This window comes from Schistocerca gregaria, chromosome 9, assembly GCF_023897955.1.
Source record: "Schistocerca gregaria isolate iqSchGreg1 chromosome 9, iqSchGreg1.2, whole genome shotgun sequence".
NCBI classification, from domain to species: domain Eukaryota; kingdom Metazoa; phylum Arthropoda; class Insecta; order Orthoptera; family Acrididae; genus Schistocerca; species Schistocerca gregaria.
In genome coordinates, this window is record NC_064928.1 from 188,084,900 (window position 1) to 188,106,784 (window position 21,885).

The window sequence follows — 21,885 nt, forward strand, 5'->3', positions numbered from 1 at the left end:
TTACAATGTTCATAGTATGGTAATTTAACTACTTGCACTAGCTTCCTAAAAAAACACATGGAAATTCTCATTTACACAACTTTTAGGATTTTACTGTCAATAACAATAGCCACAATTAAAAATTGTCACTGGAATAAATAATTGGACTTTCATAAATTTCTAAAAAAACTGTGTACTGGCTGCAAATATGTGCCCCATTCCTCCCACTCTAAAACTCAAGTTATGTGAAAACCACATAGTGCATTCCATGTCTGAATTATTTGTAAAGCAAGTGTTAGCTGGTTAACCATGTATAATTGTAAGGAAAGTATGAAACAGTAACAAAGGACGGTGACATGAGGTTTACAGTGAAGGACACTAGATCGCGTGTTATGTGATAACAAAAGCTAGTGAAGTTTTCATTCCTATTTATGTGCCTGTCAACAACTCAAGAATTCTACTATTTTGTGAGCTGCCTCCTTTACTCCTTGATTATTTATATTTTGTCAGAATATTTCTTTCCATATTAATGTATAATTTTGTGTTTTGTAAATTGTATTTATCAGCTTTACAATTCTATTAAATGTTACAGAAATCAAATTAAATTCAATTTGGGGAAAAAATCAATCTAACAAACAATATGCACAGTTTTAGCACAATAATTAAATTTTTTTCAAAATAATTTATGATTGGCTGACTAAATGAAGTTCAGCCTTTTGTTGTTAACATGGTGGCCTACAAAACCTGAGATGGTGAAATATTTCAATAGTTCAATTTCTTAACAAGTAAAAATGATTGCGAATCTCTCTCTCTCTCTCTCTCTCTCTCTCTCTCTCTCTCTCTCTCTCTCTCTCTCACACACACACACACACACACACACACAGTACCAAAATGTTACACAACAATATTTCTCTAAGGCACACATATATTCCTGTTTAGAACAATAATCAATGCCCCAGATTTAGTGAAGAAATCGTCATGGCTTCAGCATGAAATCATTTGGACACATTGCAAAGAGAATAGAAAGAACACACAACAAAAATTACAAAATATAAACATGTTTATTGATAAAATACTGGATTACAGGGAATCCAGATGTCATTACACATGCACCTGTTCAATTTGTGTCATCTGGAAGTCATTTAAAATCTTCAGAAACACATGTCAGTCTTCCAGTTATAAAAATTCCTTTTTACATTTCTCTCATACACTGTGATGCTACAGAGAATATCGATGTACCAGTTCCTCCTGCCAACTCCGTCGAAGTTTATGAGGAGGCACGACTTCCGGTTTAACCTGTCAAAAAGGGAAGACATTTAACACTGACAGTATCTTCAGTGGCACAAAACTGTGAGAAGAAAGTTTTATTCAGACAGCAAATCCTGAACAGATTATGACAAATGACACTTTGCTGGACACTGATAAACGGAGAGCTTCAAAACATTTGTGTTAAAAAATTAAGAACACTGCCAACAAGTTTGCCTAAAAAAACTGTAAAGTGTTCTGCTGTCTGTCTGAACATTAGTTCAACACAGGAATAGAAATAATATGTTGACAGATCACTGTTACTGTAAGCATTGATATCAACAGGAAATTTTCAACTGTTATGAAAAAAATTAACCCTTAAACCTATCATCTTTTTTGTCAGAGAAAGAAAACAAAAGTCAAATAAGAATATTAAGTAATTCATTTTTAGAGGCTATTTGAAAAAAAATTAAAGGGGTGGCAATGGCCAAAATCTGCAATGCTTTCAACATTTTTAGTTCACACAATAAAATACAAGTTTTGGTATTACATATGCCTCTTGGCTGTAATCACATGGTACTTTTTTTTAACAAAATGTAAGTGCACAAAATCTGCCAATTCAATTTGAATAATACAGCAACCATCAATTTGTACTACTCAGAAAGACTCGAAGGAAGAAAGATTATGTTTAATATCCTGTTGAGGTCATTGGTGACCGAGCACAAGCTCAGATCAAAGATGAATGGGGAAGAAAGTCAGCCACACCCTTTTGAAGTGACCATCCCGGCGTTTTCCTTAATCTACTTAGTGAATCACAGACAACCTAAATCAGAATGGCCAGATTTGAATTTTAACTGTTGCGTGTCTCTGCAATGAAACATATGTTTTGGTGGCTGGAAAAGTGACACTCCTTTCATAAATATTTGTAGTAATTCTGGTTATGGAAATTACAGTGTCGAATGAAAATAATGGAAAAAGTCAAGGTAACCGTAGTGACCAGTGAAGATGCCACACACACACAATCCTGGTGCTCAGTTCTATGGCACATGACAGAAGTATGAAGACGCTAGCACTGGCCGCCACTCTTAGATGCATGCGCAGGTCCTCCGCACTGCACTCTACTGGCCAATTGACGGCTTATAGCGTCCTCCCAAGCCAGCCTCACTCTCAGTTACATTTTGAAATTTGGTCCATGTTTATTGGCCTACTAGTGTATCTACCCCGTGGGAAATGTCTTTTGTACAAGTTATTCTAGATGTAATACAGTGTTGTGTGAGTTATTATCTGTGAGTTCTTGTAATCAGAAAACACAGGTGATAAATAAGCTCCAAGGGCTGTTCTGCAGTTGCTTTTTGTATTATCTTGTGACACAGAGCCTCTGCTTCACATGTTGGTGCAACAACAGATGTAACTTCCTACTGCCACGTGACAGGCTATGCGGGGTTGCTCTCTCCCTCTTCATCTCCAGTTACATTCCCTCCTCCTCTCCTGCCATTTGTCAAGGCAGCAGAAGATTGAGAAGTGTATGAATATTGCCTACAACAAATTTCCACGCCTTGCACATTTCGGATGCGGGAGTACGTCGTACACTGTTATTGTCACAGGTTTCACCTTCTATCAGACATTGCGGCAATTGCCCCGTTGCAGGAACCTTCCTCAGTGTCATCTGACAATTTATGTTTGTTGTCATCTTCCTAATATCCCCACTGCACACGTCATCACAGCTAGGGTCGAATTCTACCGATGCGAGAAGCAGCCTCTTCAGTCTTATCATTCCTGGGCTGCGACCCTCCACAGCCTTACTAGCAAGTGAAATTTTGTCACAGCCAAGTCAAAATAAACATATGCAGATGTCATGGTTCATAATGTTATCTGCTCTGCCCCAGACTACAGCTAGAAGTATGGTGCGAAGGCATGGGTGTACGAGTGGCCCAGCTGCATTCGCTGCATCCTAGGAGGGTGACATCATGGTGGTGCGACACAGCCGATCCACTGGCTTCTACACAGCACATAAAAGGCATTCCAGCCACTGTGCCTCTTGTTATTCGAACATCATAATAGATCAGAGCATCCCACCATTGGCCTGTCTGGCATTAAGTGTAAAAAAAAAAAAAAAAAAAAAAAAAAAAAAAAAAAAATAATAGGGAGGGGGGGGGGGGCACATTGCAACAGTCTCCCACTCAACACAGGACTGTGTTAGAGAACATATATACGGATATCCAGGAAGTGTCATCGTCACGGCCAGTTCCTGATCAGGATTCCTACAAACTTTTTATCAAGGTTTTGATTCACTCTAAACAGATGCACCTGAAAGTGGACAATGGTATGGCAGTTTCTTTGCTTAATGCCCAAACATATTTCGACCTTAGCTCTCCACCACTGTTGCTGGTAAACACATGCCTATGTGGATGTGGTAAACAGCAACCCCCCTTGCTTAGCCAGTTCACTGCTGATTTTACCTATATACTGGTGACTCACCAACTACCTCTATTGTCATCCATGATGCTGGTTTAGCAAACCTTATCGGATTTGATGGATTGATGCCTTTGGCGTTTCAGTCACAGATTCCATACAGCTGCTATCTGCTGAAGCCCCTATCAATCATTGGAATCTCTGTGCTCAAAATTTCAGGATATCTTTGTAGGCCTAGGGCATGCCACAGACTTTCCATGCCCACATAACCAGCTCACCCAAAAATTTTTTGAGCTAGGCAGATTCCTATAGGCCTACACTCCCAAGTCAACATAGAGCTGGATTGACTCGTATCTCAGTGTTGTGGTTCGCATTTCCTCTAGTGAGTGGCACACCCCTTCTCATCGTGAGAAAACCCTCTGATAAATTACGACTTTGTGGCAATTTTGAAGTCACTGTGAATTCACAGTCTGTGGTCGACACATACCCACTGCCATGTCCACACACTTAGCAAGGAGTCAGTTCTTTCACAAACCTGCTCTTTCTGAAGCGTATCGCCAGTTACCCTTGGATGAGGAGTCAAGTCTTTCACAGTTCTTTATCTGCCTTTCGGCCTGTATTGATATAAACAGTTGATGTCTGGGGTAGCAATTTTTCAATCATGTCAGGAACAGGTCATGTCCACTATTCCATAATGTTTCAACTACCTGGATGACATAGCCATGGGACATCCTATGAACGACCATCTGCACAATTCCTGTGCTCTTTTTTGAAAACTCTGCACTGTGGATCTGGGTTGCAGTCTGCAGAGGTCCAAATTTTTCCAACTATCTCTCGAGTATCTGGGCCGCACCAATCATGGCAGGACATCCAACTCCTTGTGAATCTCGTCAATGCTACTGTAAAACTGCTGTGGACCCCACTGTTGCAACAATTACATGCTTCCTGAGTAAAATTGGCTATTATCATTGATTCATTCCAGGTCATCCAACATTGTACACATCGTCTCTGCCTCCTTTTCCACAAGGGTGCTTCCTTTGTTTGGTCTCTGGAATGCAACTAACCCTTCCCCAAGCTCAAGGACCCCCTCAGATCAGCACTGTGTCTAGCTACGTTTGATCCAAACAAACCACTGGTTTTGGTTGACACCTCGTAGTATGGCATGGAGCAGTCCTCGCCAATCGGGATGCAAATGGTTCCAAGCAGCCACTGCCATTTGCCTCTAAAACTCTCAATCCAGCACAGGTCCACTACATGCTGGACAAAAAGGAGGCTCTGACCATTGTGTATGCGGTCACAATACTCCCTGTTTTCTTGTGTAGCACAAAATTCAAACTCATTATGGACCAAAAGCCATTAGTTTTGTTATCTCACCCATCCAACTGGGTCCCCGATAATACTACCCACAGGCTGCAGTGATGGGCCTTATTCCTCTCCAAATACCACTATGACATCCATTTTTGCCCCAACGGGCACCATGTCAATGTGGATCCCTTATCCAAGCTGCCAGTCAGCTTGGACCTCAAATTTAATTGAGTGGAGCTCTTATCTTTTTTCTTTTAGTGGCTATCTCCTACCACCCTAGTTTCTGAGCACTAGTATTCAAATCGCCATGGCAACAGCGTCCGACCCCATCCCCTAACACCTAGCCCTTGTCCTCCATCCCCCAACAGCTAGTCCTTGTCCTGCAGAGTTGGTCTTCTCATCCTCCAGATTGCGCTTCCAATCAGCTTCATAACTATTTTGTTTTCTGTCACTGTCTCTCAGTTGCAGATGGGGTCCTCCTCTTCCTCTCCATGGATGCTGCTGCTGCCAGGGTGATTATTCCTGGGAGTTTGGGGCAGGAGCTCGTGCAGGTGTTACACGAGGGTCACCAGGATGTTTTCTGCACCAAAGCTTTAGGTTTCAGACATGCTTACTGGCCCGGCATTGACTGGGAGCAGGAGAATTTGGTTGCTGTGTGTCCCCAATGCACTAGTCACAGGCGGCTCCCAAGGCTTTGTTCTCCCTATGGCCTCCAGCAACCCAGCCCTATGAATGCATCCATGTGGATTTTGTGGCTCTGTATTTGAACGTGTTTTGGCTGACTGTCATTGACTGGTTTTGCATTTCCCGTACTTGGTCTGGTGCTCCTCTGCCACTACTGAAGACACTATTTGGCTCCCAAAAAAAAAAAAAAATTTCTGTACCAGGTCTGCCACTTACTCTTGTTTCTGACAGTAACCTCAGTTGACGTCCTAGGCATTTTGCAATTTGTGCGTGTGGTCAGGCATTCGCCAAGTTTTGAGTAAAACATACATTTCTCTCACTGCTATGTTAAAATTTGCTTCTTTTTCCAAAACAGACAGGAGTTTACACAATGTCACCTCACTAACATGTTATGCAGATCCAACTGTAAGAGAATTCTGAAACACCTGTATTAAGTTTCTTATATGAGAAAAAGAGGAAAAGTAAGGTCAACAGCTCATTAAAAAGCACATCCCTGGAACAAAAATAAACATACAACGTCTTCACTTGTATTGTTCCAAAACCAATAGCATTTCTCATTTCACCAGCAATTACATTATGTTATCGAAATACTGGAATAATGTGGCACATAATGAAGTTTTCGATGATAACAATGTGGCAAAAAGCTCTCCTCTTTGCGTGCTATCATTTGCCATACTCTCATTTCCATATCTTAAACTATTTATGAAACATGAGGAATATTCTTGATATCTCATTCTGGTTTTACCGGTGGCGTGCCTGATCTGAAAGAGTGCTACATCGGATCAATTTTCTCCAGCCTGGTTAAAGATAGAGACCTCCACAAAAGTCTAAAGAAAACTTTAATATCTTAGCTACACTACTGGCCATTAAAATTGCTACACCACGAAGATGACGTGCTACAGATGAGAAATTTAACCGACAGGAAGAAGATGCTGTGATATGCAAATGATTAGCTTTTCAGAGCATTCACATAAGGTTGGCACCGGTGGCGACACCTACAACATGCTGACATGAGGAAAGTTTCCAACCGATTACTCATACACATACAGCAGCTGACCGGCGTTGCCTGGCGGAACATTGTTGTGACGCCTCGTGTAAGGAGGAGAAATGCGTACCAGCACGTTTCTGACCTTGATAAATGTCGGATTGTAGCCTATTGTGATTGCGGTTTATCGTATCGTGACATTGCTGTCCGCGTTGGTCGAGATCCAATGACTGTTGGCAGAATATGGAATCTATGCGTTCAGGAGGGTAATATGGAATGCCATGCTGGATCCCAACGGCCTCGTATCACTACCAGTCGAGATGACAGGCACCTTAGCCGCATGGCTGTAATGGATTGTGCAGCCACGTCTCGATCCCTGTGTCCACAGATGGGGATGTTTGCAAGACAACAACCATCTGCACGAGCAGTTCGACGACATTTGCAGCAGCACGGACAATCAGCTTTGAGACTATGGCTGCGGTTACCCTTGACGCTGCATCACAGCAGGAGTGCTTGCGATGGTGTATTCAATGACGAACCCAGGTGCATGAATGGCAAAACGTCATTTTTTCGAATGAATCCAGGTTCTGTTTACAGCATCATGATGGTCACATCTGTGTTTGTAACATCGCAGTGAACGCACATTGGAAGCATGATTTCGTCATTGCCATACTGGCGTATCACCCAGCGTGATGGTACGGGGTGCCATTGGTTACACGTCTCGGTCACCTCTTGTTCGCATTGATGGCACTTTGAACAGTGGACGTTACATTTCACATGTGTTACGACCCGTGGCTCTACCCTTAATTTGATCCCTGCAAAACCCTACATTTCAGCAGGATAATGCACAACTGCATGTTGCAGGTTCTGTACGGGCCTTTCTGGATACAGAAAATGTTCGACTGCTGCCCTGGCCAGCACATTCTTCAGATCTCTCACCAATCGAAAACGTCTGGTCAGAGGTGGCCGAACAACTGGCTCGTCACAATACACCAGTCACTACTCTCGATGAACTGTGGTATCGTGTTGAAGCTGCATGGGCAGCTGGACCTGTACACACCATCCAAGCTCTGTTTGACTCAATGCCCAGGTGTATCAAGGTCATTATTACGGCCATAGGTGGTTATTCTGGGTACTGATTTCTCAGGATCTATGCACCCAAATTGCATGAAAATGTAATCGCATGTCAATTCTAGTACAATGTATTTGTCCAATGAATACCCGTTTATCATCTGCATGTCTTCTTGGTGTAGCAATTATAATGGCCAATAGTGTGAATTCCATATACAGCAATATATTATTAATATGCACCAAATGCAAAAATCACAGTAACCGGTCTTTTCCATTGAAAACTTCTTTGAATTTCACATAGTGTCTTACTTAAATGCGTAAATCACAGTAACTATGACCATTAACAAAATGATGAGGTTGACATTTAAAGCTATAAGTAACGCAAAAATGAAAAAAAGTTTACTAAGCATGTTCTGTAAAATTGAAGACATATGCCTTTATTTCATCATCACAGCTCGTGCAGACGAAATGGGCAAACAAATGTTGGCCTCCCCTTCTGAACAAAGGGATGAACTAACCCAGTGCTTAGGACATGGAAACTTGTCAGCTGCTCGATAACTTAAATGCTAGTATTATTTGCTTACAACTCATTTCAACAAAATTCATTATCTGTTTCTTTGGCTTAGTTACAATACTCTTACATTTTCTGTATTTGTTATGCAGACATGCTAACTTTCAAAAGTGAAAAATCAGAAGAATTTTAGCGCTGTACTATTGTGAATTACAACACATCCTTGACAAAGTTGCAATAATTCAGTACCTGTACCTGGCACACCCATATTGTTTCGCATATTCAGAATTGGGAAACATTTTGCGAAGCAAAGGCCCAGCATGGTTGGTACAATTTATAGTCAAGTTATGCTCTACAATAAATGAGGTAAATAAAGCCTCGGCATTCGTCACAGAATCTACATTTTGAGGTTTACACGAGAAGTTATATTTCTGGTTCCGTTCTACACAATGGACACTCTCCTTGTGCTTTTTAGTTTGCACTTGTTTAAGACGGCCCCATTCCCTGCCATGAGCCACTGAAAAGTAACATCTACATACACCACAAAATGTGTAACTCTGTCCCTTCCTCGATTCACTTAAACATGGAAACTCTTCCTTATACATGTTTGTGAACACTGCATCTTATTTCTTTGGCATCCTGCACAAAAAATAATCAACACCTCCATTATACACAGCCAACAACTACTACAGAGTACACAAATCACACAACAGAACCGAAAACACAATGGTCCTATGTTCTAGACAATGGTCATGTAGCAATGATGCCAACCCTGGTGCACCGTTTCCCCCTATACTGCACTTCAAATTCCCCTAAATAATTTGTCACACTGTCGGGTAAGCGAGCGTGGGGTGGGGCGGTAAAAGGGAGTCAACAATGAAATTGTCGAGTGGAGGGGCAGGTCTTTGGAAAGGATTGATATTTCTGTGGGACTAAGGCTTCTGGAGGAAAAGTTCATAACCTTGTTGCGGGTCTGTTTAGGTTCTGGGTTGTGTGTGGTAGTAGGTGGGAGTTTTTGAGGGTGGGGTAAGTGGTCTCCATAACCAACTATATCCTCATCCACAATTACTTCTCCTTTGAAGGCTTTACCTACAAACAAATCCGTAGTATGGCTATGGGCACCCGCATGGCACCATCCTATGCTAACCTATTCATGGGCCACTTAGAGGAATCCTTCCTAAAAACCCAGAATCCTAAACCCCCCACCTAGTTCAGATTCATTGATGACATCTTTGCTGTCTGTATTGAAGGTCACTTTATTCACATTCCTCCAGAACCTCAACAACTTCTCCCCTATTTGTTTTACCTGGTCCTACTCAACCCAACATGCCACTTTCCTAGATGTTGACCTTCACATCAGAGATGGCTACATCAGTTCTTCCATCCATATCAAACCTACCACCAGCAATACCTCCACTTCAACAGCTGCCACCCATTCCATACCAAGAAGTACCTTCCATACAGCCTAGTCACCCGTGGTCATCGATTCTGCAGTGACGAGCAGTACCTCTCCAAATATACGCAGGGTCTCACTGAAGCCTTCACTGACCGTAATTATCCTCCCATCCTTATACAAAAACAAATCTCCCGTGCCTTATCTTTCCAGTCTCCCATCACCTCTCAAAGTCCCATAGTGCAGCCACAGAGGAGCATTCCCCTCATAACTCAGTACCAGCCGGGACTGGAGCAACTGAATTACATTCTCTGCCAGGGTTTCAATTACCTCTCAACATGCCCTGAAATGAGAAATATCCTGCCCACTATCCTTCCCACCCCTCCTACCGTGGTTTTCTCCTGTCCACCGAACCTACACTATGTACTCGTCCATCCTTCCACAACCCCTGCTCCCAATCCCTTACCTCATGGTTCATACCCCTGTAATAGACCTAGATGCAATACCTGTCCCATATATCCTCCTACCACCACCTACTCCAGTCCGGTCACTATTACCACCTATCCCATCAAAGGCAGGGCTAACTGAGAAACCAGTCATATGATTTACAAGCTAAGCGGTAACCTCTCTACTGCATTTTATGTAGGCATGACAACCAACAAGCTGTCTGTCCACATGAATGGCCACCGACAAACTGTGGCCAAGAAACAAGTGGACCACCCTGTTGCTGAACACATTGCCAAACATGATATCCCCCATCTTAAAGACTGCTTCACAGCCTGTGCCATATGGATCCTTCCCACCAACACCAGGTATTCTGAACTGTGCAGGTGGGAACTTTCCCTGCAATACATCCTATGTTCCCGTAACCCTCCTGGCCTCAACCTTCGTTAGTCACTGTCCTCACCCATCCATCCCCCTCCCTGTTCCCATTTCAGCACTACACAGCCATCATTTCACCGCCACACCCAGTCTTTTATTTTCTCTCCTTTCCGCTAATTACCCCCTCCCCCGCCGCACCTTCTCTCCTGCCCTCTGTTTAAACTACAACACTTTACTGTGCGCCACTCCCACCGTACTATCCCTCCCCCTCCCCACCCCAGCCTTCTCCTTACCCTCACCCAGTTGCCACTCCCATCATGCACTGGTGCTGTGCTGTTCGCAGTGTGGTCTCAGCTCTCCAAGACTGCAGATGTGTGTGCAAGTTGTGTGTGTGTGTGTGTGTGTGTGTGTGTGTGTGTGTGTGTGTGTGTGTGTGTGTGTGTGTGTGTGTGTGTGTGTGTACACTGCTGACAAAGGCGTTAATGGCCGAAAGCTGTGTGAATCTTTTTATTGTGCCTATCGCGACTCAGCATCTTTGCTACATGGTGAGTAGCAACTTTCCTTCTCTGGTATTGTTACATTCCATCCTGCATTTCCCATTGTTTGAAAACGTAAATATGAATTATGAAAGGAAAATGTATGCACTATACAGCAACAGATGGTAAGGATGTCATTTAGCTAAAAACGGTAACGCAAGGTCCTGAAGCTACCAGGCAGTAACCTTCATAATTATCTAGCACCTGTAGAAAAATGATGTACGTGCAATACACTTATAATTACTCACCGAGTACCTCGCTTGCGCCTGGCGAACAGCCCACCCTACCGTTTCGTTAGCACCACGCCAAGATGGTTGTGCCACTGGAGAGAGAATACGCCTCTGTTGCTCTGAGGGTTGTGTTTTGCCTAGTTCCTCATATCTGTCCAGTATACTCTGGAATAAAAAATTAAATAAATAACTAAAACATTATATAATATAATATTACCATATTTAACTGTAGGTGATACTTTCCCTTGATTTATTGATTACTAGGAAAAATCATATTTTAAGGAGTGTGCGTGATGACGAAGGCAAAATACAGCAGGACATCAGTCTGTCAATCTAACTGAGAACTTCGTCTCCCACTACACTGAATGTCTCGGCAAGGCCTTCACAGACAGGCAAGTGAATGATACCCTTGGCCAGGACGTCAGTCATCATCGTGCCCTGAATGAAGGACATCCTGCCCAAGATTCTTCCCACCCCTCTAACAGTGATGTTCCATCACCTATCCAACATTCACACCATCCTATAGTCTGTTTAGAATTACTTTAGGATCGACACTTGTGCAGGAGCATTTAGAGGTGCAGAACAGAGTTGCCACATCCCCCAAAGAGCATACATGCAATCTTACATTTCATTCAACTCGCTCAAACAGGCAAACTATTCGCTTTATAAATACAGAAATTGCATCAATGCATTCTATAAGAGTTATACTACATTTTGATTTTAGTTTTAGCTGCAGCAACAAATTATTAAGATGATACAAAGGCAGTTTACGGTAGTGCAATTCCTCACAACGTAACTAAATTTTCGACAAGTGGGAAACTTTTTTGTTATTGAAGTTAGGTGAATACATTACGCAAATGAAATTTCAAGAATACATCACATTTCCATATGTTCGAAACCAGAACTCTGTTGGAGATCTCTAATATGAGATAATTTGAGTTAAATATGATGCACAATTGTCCGCTAATTGGGTGCCCGTACAGTTTCAGCATGAGAAAAGGATAGATATAGGTTTGTAATGAAACTGTTATAGATTTTCTGATCCACCTACTTAATTCTAACGCAACCAAAAATAAGATTAAGTATGTTTATCACAGTGGGAAAGCTTATCTCAAATAGTACAACATCTATTATTCAGAAAGAATGTAGGCGATACAAATAACACGGCATCTGTATTATAGCAGTTATATAGTAAGCAATAATATTCATTCGTGTAATGCATACTGAATTTTTGAGATGAATTTCCTATGAAATTAGTAGCTGTTAAGGCCTTCTTATTAAAATTTCAAAACTTATGACGATACACTTTTGTTATGTAGGCACTTACAGATGTAAACTGCGCATGCCAAGCACATAGCTGGCTCCGCCTGTGCTCCATTTCTACGGGGATAAAGGAGAAATTCTAGTGAAGTATCCCCCGTTGCTATGACATTCTTGAAGTGTCACTGTCACTGTCGTCATTTAATAAATTGGCATCTCCTCGATTGAATTTTCCGTAAGATCTTCATTCTGCCATGCACTTTGCATAATGCTCTGCGTATGTTTCACCACAGCCTTCTTCCAATCTTCAGCGGTGACGTCCTTGACAGCTCTTGCGAGTGCTTCAACCGCAGAGGGTCACAATTTATTATTACCCCTGGCAACATAGCCTTTAATTTGGGCCCACACTAACTTTATTGGGTTGAAATGGCAGTGGTAAGGTGGTAGCCTAACGACTGTATGACCATGTTTTCTTGCAAGTTCATCAATTTTGTACAGGGGACACTGTGGCTTATGGAGTGATATTTTTTCTACAAGCTCAATCTTTTTAAGGTCATCAGTTACATCGACATTACGAAGCTGAAACCAATCAATCATTTCCTCCTTTCTGTCTGCCATGTTCCATGTGTTGTCACCAACAACTGAATGGTAAGGAGCATTATCTAGTACTACTGTTGACTGTTTTCCAAGATTTGATATTAGTGAATCTTTGAACCACTTTGTAAATGTAATGTGGTTCATTTCTTCATGATACTCTTCTATTTTCTTTGATTTAAAGAGCAGGAAACTGTTTTCAAGAAGACTCTGGGAGGTGCCTGCATAAAAAAGAATAAGTCTGTCATCCTTACCAGAAGGCATTGCTATTGTTCCTTTAATGGGTTGTCTGTCCAGGCCTCCTTGACAATGTGACCAGATTTTGCCCACATTTCATCAGGCCACACCACTTCATCAATATTTACACTACGGGTGTCCTTTAAAAATTAGCTTCACCATGGAGCTATATTCCCACTCTCCATTAACAGCTTATGGGAACAGATATGTCTATAGTGAAAGCCAAAGTTGTGTAAAACTGTGAACAAGGATGTGCGACTGTATTGAAAAAGTCTTGATTCTTTAACTGTGACCAATAAATTCATGAGCATCAGATGTTCCTTCCTGCGATAATAAGCATAAACGTGACAACAAATTGCATCCTCTGCAAATTAACTGATGTTGGTAATCCATTTATCCATACGACGTTTTCCCCTCCAGAGCTGTTACGTTTTTATGGTTCTTCAGGTTCCCTTTCTTTGTCGAACTTTTCCTTCCCAATTGTCACAACAGTGTTTTTCTTTGTGTTCAAAGCTGAAGCAGTTCTATCACTTTGGTAACAGAGAGCAGTGGGCCACAATTAAGTTTTTCATTCTCACTCAATGTAGTCACATAACACACAAACTATTTCTCTTTACTGCCTTCGTATGGCAATCCTCTGGGCAGGATAACGACGTCAAACTTTTCCACTTATTACTTCTGACGAACTTCCTGCTGACACTGTTGAGAACCACACAACGAATAACTGTAACAATGAACAATAGTAAAAACTCCTACACCTGTGGAAATGAACAAAGTCACGTGGCGCAATGACCAGACAGGACAGCAAGCTGGCTACAACTGAAGCCCATCGCAAGCACGTAAGTGTTGTGTGGGGTAAAGTTTTGGGAACTTCGGGGATTTACTCCATCTTCAGGTAGTGTGGTACTGGCGGAAAGGGGCCCTTTTTAATCATGATGAATAAGCAGACAAGGAAAAAAAATTCCCTGATTTCCAGATTACAAACACACTTTCTCCAGGGTGAAAATATACTTTTAACGTGTTAAGTGAAAGTATACTTTTTACCAGAACTATAAAACTTATCAATCCTTTGAATGGTTGTGGTTGTATACACGAGCATAGAATTTTCTGGCACTTTAGACAACAAAACTCAGGGGAAAAAAAAACACATTTTGGAAAGACCTTTGGTGTGCAGTAGCTTGTACACTGCCTATTTTCATATTCAGAAAGTATAAATTCGAATTCCACCAAACACCGTATGTTACTTTCCAGAGCATTGAAATCGATATTGCGATGTGCCTTTGTAAGCCAGTCACAGCTCATGTCACATGATCTCACCAGCCGATGACAGCAGATATTGAGAGCATAGGACATGTGACGTAGTCATAGCCAACAGCAACATCACTGTTAAGTAGTGCAAACACAAAAATAGGAAAAGTTAATGGTTTAAATTAATATACACAGTGCTGCTACAAGAAAGGAAAAGCTTTCACTTATAACGGTCCCAAAGATTAACAAGCTGCAAGAGGAGCTAAGCTTTCACATATAATGTTGATCTTTTTTGCACATTTTACATTTTAAGATACATCACACAAAGGTGTCAGTAAAATTTTTAACAATAACACAAATGTCTGATCTGGGCTAGAATTTCTTCTAAATGGTCATACTCAAAGAGTTCATTTTTAGGTGAGCGTCAAAGGCACTGTGACTTAAGAAATTCATCATACATTCTCGCACATAGTTCATCTTGTGTAGAGGGAAATTTACGTTGAAAGTAACAGTTTTCAAACAACCATTCGCAATATTTTCCTGTGGCCTGTTAGATATAGGTCTGTTTCTGCAGATGCTACAGGAGGCCAAATAACAGACGTCACCGCACTTGCGCAGCTATGATGAGGCAGGAAACCCATATGTTCATACGTGTAAAACATTAAAAGATCTTACATTATATGATAAAAGAAACAAAAAATTAGAAAATACTCCAAGAGCATCAGAATTTCATGAACCATACTAAAAAGCAATATTCGGCTTAAAATGCACATTCATATGTAAATTTTCATGGAGTATCAGTACGATATTATCTCATGTTTGGTTCTTTATTGTGGCATTATGCCACACACACTAGAAGATGAGAACGTGCATTTGAAATGCAGCGAACAACCAATAGTTTGGAATTAAATTGACTGCCTCAGTGGAAAAGATTAATAAAAGACAAATTTCTGTAGCAAGCCGACAAAAATAACTTCACTGTTCTGCAAGGCGATTAATGCTAGATGTCCAGAAAGGTGGGAGTAAAATACAATCAGAAACCAGTAACATGTATTTTTAATTCACTTGATAGCTTTTCATTTTACCTGAGAGCAATAAATGAAGAGGAAACAGCAAAATCACTAAACTTAAACACAGGTCACGTGGAGACTATCCACCTCCCTACTGTAACTCAGACTGCTGTGTGCATCAGCCCCAGATCTACGATATTCCTGAATCGGGGCAATACTAGATAGTGGCACCCCCCCCCCCCGGCACCCCCCCCCTCCCCCGACCCTACTCTCCCTCGAAAGTTTGAGGTAGGACGCCAAAAATTTAAAAAAAAATCGACTTTTGAAAAAATATGTTCATTTTGTAGTGCACATCTTTCTGAAGATGTCTGATACATAAAACATACATCTTCGAGGAAATGTAAGACATGTTATTTGTGTTCAGGGCAGTGGAAATTAAAATGTCCTGTGATGCCTCTCCTGCTCCCAGTCAGCCAGTTTGACATCCTACCCTTCTTTTTTATACAACACCAAGAACTCTTCAGAAAAATAGCATTCTTTCTTGCCTATTAGCTAATAACTTTGTTTTGTGTGACATAAAATTAAATATAGGTTACATAAAACCAGTATTGACGAGACAAGAAAGACAGTACTCATTTCTTCGATCCTTAGGCCCTAGCATTTTTTTCTCTCTAATCTTACTACACCTTAACTCGGCATGCTTTCCTTTCTGAGAAAGAATCTATTACCTCATCAAAGACCGTCAAATGTTTTGCTACATGAAAAAACTAAATGTCGTCGTCTAATACTGTAAAAGCTGTTAGTACAAATAGTACACCTGACTGGTGTGGTTTCTTGATCTGATTACAAGTATTTTGTCACTGTCTGCTAGATGAAACAAAATAGGCTTGCCTAATATTGCAGCAACTTTTAACACACCAAATAAGCGAGACTGTTTTGGCACAAATAGTCAGGTTTGTAACACGACAGAATATAATTCACGAAGTACCACTATAAAATGCCTATGAGGCCTACTACAAGCAAAAGGCTTTACATTAGGAAATTGTTTCACATTCATTCATATGCTCCAGCTTCTCAAGCACAAGATCAAAATGTAGTAGTACAAAATTTTTATATAAATTGGAATCTTCATATAATTCTGCAATTTGTGTCTTGTCACTGTTTCTTCTCCTTCATCATTTTATCAACCAATCTTGTCATCACTAATTATGTAACTATTCCTGCCAGTATCAAAACTTATACACCAGTTAACTTCACTAGCCCTGCCACAATCACCGGTTTAGTTACCCCGCATTTATTCTTTGGTTAGGCGTTATTACGTGTTTGTACAATGCGTTCTATGTGCTACTCCCAGAACAGAACTTAAGCTGCTGCTAGCCGGGGACTGTACAGCTGGCCCTTACTAGTGTAGCCATCTGGCCAAAAACTGTCAGTCAAAATATCATTCTCTTGGATACACTGAAAAGTTAATACATAATTTTTCGTGCCTTTTATTCCTGTTAGTCGTTTATTCTCACTCTGATAGAATCTATGGATTTCGTTCATAATTATAACAATGCTGATCATTTGCAAGCCCAGTCAACCACAAACAGTGACTGACATTCATCTGTTCAGCTTTATTCCACTCAGCTCGTATAGCCCTATCCCTTTTGTCTGCATGAAAGTTTATTTCTAGGCGCAACGGGGATTCCTCTGGCAGGGACATCATGTACACTATGAACGAATTCAGAAATCAAGAAATCAACTTTGTGCACTGGATGCTCGGTGCTTTGTGAAACCAGGTTTTTTCCTCAACAATATGAATTTGGCATCCCCCCCCCCCCCCATCCCCACCAAATTTGTCCCACGAAGCAGATAGCCCAGTTATAGTTTAGTAATTGTTCAAGGATGTCCATGAATTCAATAATTTCTGGCAGTGATCGTATGGGGCGTTTTATGAGGTTTGACCTGATGACTTGATGTGTTTTTAGGGATGGGTATGTTTGATTATAGGTTTGTGATGTCAAATGATAGTAGAAGGGTGAATGAGGGATGTTGATGTTGACATTTTTGGTTTCCTCTATTAGCTGCAGACTGTGTGTGTGTGTGTGTGTGTGTGTGTGTGTGTGTGTGTGTGTAGTTGTTAGTGTATGTATATTTCTTGGTGAGAATGGAGTTAAATTTGTTTGTAATTTTATAATCTGGGCTGTTTCTCGAGTTCACAGCCAGGAAAATTGGAAAACCTTCTTTGTGTATCTTTGGCAGTGATTTTGTGTGTGTGTGTGTGTGTGTGTGTGTGTGTGTGTGTGTGTGTGAGAGAGAGAGAGAGAGAGAGAGAGAGAGAGAGAGAGAGAGAACGGCAACTAGATCAGGCAATTTTAAACACTACACAATTTTTCAAATAAATCTATACTAACTTGATTGGTGCACGGTTCTGCACGAATTGGAGGTCCCTCAACTGGCATCTCGAGAAGCCCGCCATTGTTCCTCAGGAGGCGAGAAGCAAATTCTGCTGTAACCATGCGGAGATGCATCTTGCGGCCTCCCATGACAGGGCCAGCCACCTCACATATCGAGCCCCTGCCACCTCGGCAGATGTCCTCCACGAGACGCAACACCCTCCGCCGCCCGAGAAGCGATGGCGGCACTCCGAGCACTGTGACCCACAGACGTGCCCAGTGGCTGCGCTTGTCCAGGCCATTTGCCTCTGCTGAATTGCTTGACCTTGTCATGGAAAGTAATTACTGTATTAACAACTAAAGAATTGCAGGAATTTGAACACTATTATAAGCTATGTCCACATGTTACACATACAAGGTCCATTAGAAAAGTATCTTTTTTTCTGCAGACCCCTGATGGATTTGAATCTAGTACACTTGCACGGGCCGACCTCGAAACTTTGTGCACATGCGTGAATTTTTTCCCACCTGTTGACAGTGTCAGTTGCTGGCAAGCAGCAGTTAAGTGAGGTAGCGTGCAGTGCTTGTGTCTTTTTTTTTTTTTTCAATAAATAATGGAATGACTGGAGCAGTGCCACTGAATTTTGCCAGAAACTGGGTGACGGCTAGGTAGAAACCATTCGGAAGACACAAGATGGCTTTTGATGAAGATGCTATGGGCATCACACAGATAAGGAATGGTACAACCAGTTTAAAGATGGCTGCAGATCGGTGGAGATTAGCCACACTCGTCATCCATCAATGTGCCAAAATGACCAGGTCACTGTTTCTTGTTTGTTAAGTCACCGCATCTTTGTTTTTTATTTTTTTTTCACATGGAATGTTTCCCTCCATTTAAAAAAAAACACACACACACACACAAATATCAAGCTTTCGCAACCCATAGTTGCTTCATCAGGAAAGAGGGAAGGAGAGAGAGAGAGAGAGAGAGAGAGAGAGACGAAAGGATGCGGGTTTTAAGGGAGAGGGTAAGGGGTCATTCCAATCCTGGGAGCGGAAAGACTTCTCTTAGGGGGGAAAAAAGGACAGATGTACACTCGTGCGCAGACACACACACACACACACACACACACACACACACACACACACACACACACCCATCCGCACATACACAGACACAAGCAGACATTTTTGCCTTTACAAATGTCTGCTTGTGTCTGTGTGTGTGCGGATGGATATGTGTGTGTGTGTGTCCTTTTTTTCCCCCTATGAGAAGTCTTTCCGCTCCCGGGATTGGAATGACTCCTTACCCTCTCCCTTAAAACCCACATCCTTTTGTCTTTCCCTCTCCTTCCCTCTTTCCTGAAGAAGCAACCGTGGGTTTGCGAAAGCTAGAAATTCTGTGTGTGTGTTTGTGTGTTTTATTTATTGTGCCTATCTACCGGGGCTTTCCTGCTTGGTAAGTCTTCGAATCTTATTTTTTAAAACATGAGTCATTTTCATTCTCTGAATTATTTACAGGTAAGATACAATATAAAGAAAATCAGCAGCTTTTAATATATACTTACAATCTATCAGTTTCGGTGTCCCATGGCTTCTTTGGATACCATGGTGAATATTCAAAATTGTAATTTTCAAGTAAGTCATTCTGTGTCCTTACTGGTGGCCATTTAGGTCTGTAAATATATTAAAGTGTGTTACTGATGTCAAACTGTGAGACTTGGAAGAGTATTCTTCCTATAGTGAAAAACAATGTCATATTTACATTATCAACAAACAGTTAACAATGAATCAAAAGTCCTATACACTTTCCCTGAAAAATTTCGTATTCAGAATAGTGATTAACTAGAAATTCCACGACAGGTGAAATTACAGAACTGGTAAGTTTGTGCAGTTAACACATTTTAGATTTCTGCACATTTAACAATACAATATATTGACACGTAGAGGGTATAGCTACCTGCATTTTCTGAAATGTGTAACATATCCTAAAAAACCAATTTACTTAAAAGAAAGCAAATAGAACAAGTCCCAACACTATCATGATATAACCATTTTCCAAGTCAACAGTAAACATACATAGCACAACATATGTGACAACTGAATGATCTTTATGCAAATCAAATTTAAAACTTGCATTCAAAACTGAAAACATTTTGGCACAAGTCTGACATAACATTCTGTAGAAAAAAGTAAGTACCTACACATAGTAACCTATAAGATCACATGAAACAGTAAATACTGAAAAGGCCTCATTCAGCTGAGAGACTTATGAGTAAAAAAGAAGTCAGTTTCATTCTCTTAAAATGTATATTATGCTGTAAAAAACTATTCAGTTTTATAGTTGCCAGTATCCTTAATTTTATTTTGTAGCATTACTAGATATTCAAAAATTAGCTTAGTGAGCAATCAGAATCTTCAGAATTCCTCTGATTGTGAAAGCTGTCTCTCTTGCACTACAGATTTCACTTCTTCATTGCTTATGATACACTTGCTTCCCAGTGCTACTTTGAGCTGTCAGCACACAAAATTCACTTAGGGTAAGTTTGAGTGAGTTCTGCTCATGTTCAGGACATTTAGATTTAATATCCTTATTGATGCTACAGCTGAACAGGCAGAATGTAGTTGAGCTGTGTTGAGTAGGGGGGGGGGGGGGGGGGACAAAATACCACCTGTAGTCAGAAGCCCTCACTGTTCTTTCCTGACTGCAGGGCAAAGGTGATTTTGTACCAGATTTGGACTTTAATTACTAATCACTGTTAATCCCCTTTTCATGTATTCACCCCAACATTACCCTTTTAGCACCCTAAAAAGAGTGAGCATAGCTTAACCTGCTAAAAGTTGGGTGTAGATTTTTTTTTTTTTGGGGGGGGGGGGGTTGACAAATCGCAATTTCATTTTGGGCACACGATTATGCGAATGTTTCATCTCCTGGTCAAAATAAGTCAACTAGTATCATATATCGGCTTTAATTTGAGGAAGAAATTTCAGATAAGTGAATCATGGATGTGCAAATACTGAAGAAGAAGAGAATCAATAGGGTTTGAGATGCGGTGCTATAGAAGGATGATGAAAATTGAGTGGACTGAGAAGTTATGAAAGGAGATTCTCCAAAAAATCAGCAAGGAAAGGAACATATGCACTACGCTGATAAGGAGAAAGGACAGGATGATAGACCATGTCTCAATATACTGGGGAATAATTTCCATGGCACTGTAGAGAGAATTATTTAAATAAAAATAAATTTTTAATGTAACACGTTCTTATATTGGACTAAGATTTCTACCTCATACAGATTTGTGAGTTTAAGTTTTTAACAGCTATAGCAATACTTGTAAGATTTATAAGGAGAAACCTGGAGGTCATGCAGTACACAATTTATCCATTAATAGTTCATCTCCTAACTATTATCTATTGCATATGTCCCATGTTTTTCATTATAAATATTACAAGTATTGTCATAGTTACTACAAACACACAAAATTTTAGGACTACCTGCATGAGACCAGGAGAAACTATTTTATACTTTTTAGTCCAATGTAAAAAACTGTTCTACTAAAAATATTTTTATTTAAATAGCTCACACACACACACACACACACACACACACACACACACACACACACACACACACGAGGTTTTTACCCAAGGCTTCACATACACATATGCCTCATCATATACTGCACCTATCTCCCATTGCCCCATTTCTTTGCTCAGCTGTGCCCATCCACTTGCACACCACCTGGAACACTTTATGAAACTACCTGTACAACCTGCATGCAGCTAAAATGGCAGATGTTACCAATGTTTTTCACCCCAATCTCTACCAAACAGACTAACAAGAAAGCAACTAAATATGGCATTGTTACATAGAGAGTTAATGTTGCACTGTCATCCAGTCTTGAGCTATGTTTAAAATTTCAAGTCTTTAGCTTGTCTGGGAAGTTAGTGTAAATCAATTTCAAAATTTTTAATAAACAGATGA

General features: G+C 40.8%; 1 protein-coding gene across 1 annotated transcript in view; it reads right to left on the reverse strand.

The window, feature by feature from the left end:
* Nucleotides 1–1,021: 1,021 nt before the first annotated feature.
* The window catches only part of LOC126291588 (uncharacterized), a 41,479-nt gene continuing 20,615 nt past the window's right edge, over nucleotides 1,022–21,885 (reverse strand). Inside the window, exons 5-8 of the mRNA XM_049985121.1 lie at nucleotides 19,469–19,576; nucleotides 17,919–18,225; nucleotides 11,192–11,338; nucleotides 1,022–1,275 (exon numbers count right to left, since the gene is read on the reverse strand). Of these exons, the coding sequence (XP_049841078.1) occupies nucleotides 1,198–1,275; nucleotides 11,192–11,338; nucleotides 17,919–18,225; nucleotides 19,469–19,576 (640 nt within the window). The 3' untranslated portion in view covers nucleotides 1,022–1,197. The remainder of the gene's footprint in view (nucleotides 1,276–11,191; nucleotides 11,339–17,918; nucleotides 18,226–19,468; nucleotides 19,577–21,885) is intronic.